Source organism: Camellia sinensis, chromosome 3, assembly GCF_055761805.1.
Source record: "Camellia sinensis isolate YWXY chromosome 3, ASM5576180v1, whole genome shotgun sequence".
NCBI classification, from domain to species: domain Eukaryota; kingdom Viridiplantae; phylum Streptophyta; class Magnoliopsida; order Ericales; family Theaceae; genus Camellia; species Camellia sinensis.
In genome coordinates this window covers 38,937,772-38,940,046 of record NC_138963.1, presented here as the reverse complement: position 1 = coordinate 38,940,046, position 2,275 = coordinate 38,937,772, and the positions used below count along the sequence as shown (strand labels likewise).

At 33.4% G+C, this 2,275-nt stretch overlaps 1 protein-coding gene across 1 annotated transcript; it reads left to right on the top strand.

Annotated features, from left to right (window-relative positions):
* Positions 1 to 803: 803 nt before the first annotated feature.
* LOC114288431 (uncharacterized) lies at positions 804 to 1,655 on the top strand. The gene has a single exon (XM_028231934.2). It carries the CDS (start codon positions 882 to 884, stop codon positions 1,389 to 1,391), a length of 510 nt encoding a protein of 169 aa, XP_028087735.2. The 5' UTR covers positions 804 to 881; the 3' UTR covers positions 1,392 to 1,655.
* The last annotated feature ends 620 nt before the right edge of the window (positions 1,656 to 2,275 follow it).

Here is a 2,275-nt window from a genome sequence, read left to right as displayed (position 1 = left end):
ACAAGATAAACGGTTCAAATCATTAATGCAGATCCGAATTGAAACTCATAAAAGAAATATGAAAAAATACAGAAAGATAAAGTATGGGGGGAAATTTAACCCATAAACTGCACCACATTTAAATCAACAAATTATATTGTTTTAATCAATAAAATTCGAGATTTTTGTTCACCCACCTACCTATAGATGAGTGAAGACAATCAGACTCGATTTCCACAGTTGATGATTACCTTAATGAGGAGGTCATGACCCGAGCAAGGATCCCCTCCTTGCATTATTTCCTATTTGCAGGACTATTGAACCTACATTTAGGCTCAATTTTAATAATTCAAATCGTCATATTTTAAGATTTGTTCAGTATATTATACCTGTAAAAAATCAAGTTGATCGGATATCAGAAAGCATGTGTTCGGAAAAATTGAACTAAAAACTATTTTTTTTTAATTTAATAAGTAATTTTCCGAACACATATTTTCTGATATCCGACCAACTTAATTTTTTAAAGATATGATATACTGAACAAATCTTAAAATATGAACGGTTCGGATTATCAAAATTAGACCTAAAAATGAGCCCAATACCCTTATAAGTAAAAAATATAAGGAAAAGGTACAAGGAGGGGATCTCGACTCTCATGACCCATGATGACTTATGGATTTATGTCTTCCGCTTCACATTCCAACAAAATCAACAAGGTGGGGTCTAAAGTAACATAAGGTCCTTATTGCAATATTGAAACATTACAAGGTCACCCTACTAAAATTTTCCTTTATAAATACAACACATTCATCTCCTCTCAAACTTACCTAGAAACACACTTCAACACGCCTTCTTCATTAAAGCAGTGATAAACAAAAAAAAAAAAAAAAACCATTATAACCATGGGAAATTGCTTGGTTATGCAAGAAAAGCTTATTATCAAAGTCATGAAATCAGATGGGAAAGTCCTTGAATACAAAGCACCACTGAAAGCTCATCAAGTGTTGTCAGATTTTGCTGGCCATGCAATATCTGACACGCTCCCAGTCCTCCGGCATCTCCGCCCGGACGACAACATGGCCGGCGGTCACTTGTACTACCTCCTCCCTCTCCCATCACCACCGCCGGCGGTGGCTGAGAAGAAAAGGGTCAGATTTGCAAATCCAGAAGTAGAAGTTGGCCAAGAAAGTGGTGTTGTGAGGATTAAGTTGGTTATTAGTAAGCAAGAGCTTGAAGTGATGTTGAGAAAAGGAGGGTTTTCAATTGATGAGATGGTTTATGATCAACTTAAGAGGAAACAAATTAGTTTGGATGATCAGAAAGATCATGAGTTTGATGATCATGTTGTTGATGATGATGATCATGACGATGGATGGAAGCCTGTGTTGGAAAGCATACCTGAAGTAAACTAGTTTTTTATGGTTGTGTTGTCTCTTTTTGTTTTTGTTTGAGGCCATGAAAGATAGGTTAAGTATGTTATGTTGTTGTGTTTCTTTGTTCTAAAACATTCATGGTCAATAGATCATGTGAACATAACTCGGTTGTGAATATTTTAGAACAAAGATATAAAAATTTAAAATAGAAGATCTCGTGTGTCAGAAAGATAATATAATATTTAGTGAGGTCATAAAAGATGTTGCAAGAATACAATTTCTAATGAAAGAGGGCTTTAAATATATAATTTTTGTTTATATAGGATGGTGATGTTTTATAATCCTTTCATTTTAAGTTCAAATGCTTATGCATAAAGTGTTTTGGAATTATCAAGGACAAAGAATCTCAGAGATGACTATAATGATAAATTTTACCAAAGAGTTTTATGTATAAAACTCATTTGTTAACCAATTTTTATACATTGAAACTTTTGTATTTGAAATATGAATTTGAATAACAATAATGACTTGGACCTTTTTTTTTCCCACCCCCTTGACCCCTCTTCACCTAATCGATCACTTTTTCTTTTTTCTTTTTCTTTTTTTCATTCTCCTCCAATCATCACCCTCCACGTGTGTGTGGGGTGGTGATTGGAGGGGGTCTCAATCATCACCCTTTGAATAAACGCGAAGGAAAAAGTCTTTTTAAAAAATTAAAATTAAAATTAAAATTTTTGCCATCTTTTCCAAATTTTTTTCTTTCCCTTCATGAATAATTATTACTCAAATTCAAATCCAAATGCAACCTAATGGAGAACAATCTGAAGCTTTAGTTCTTATTTTTTGTCTTTGCTAAAAACCTTTCCCAAATCAAAGAAAACAAACCAATTTGGTTACATTACAAACTAGTATTAGTTGCCCAT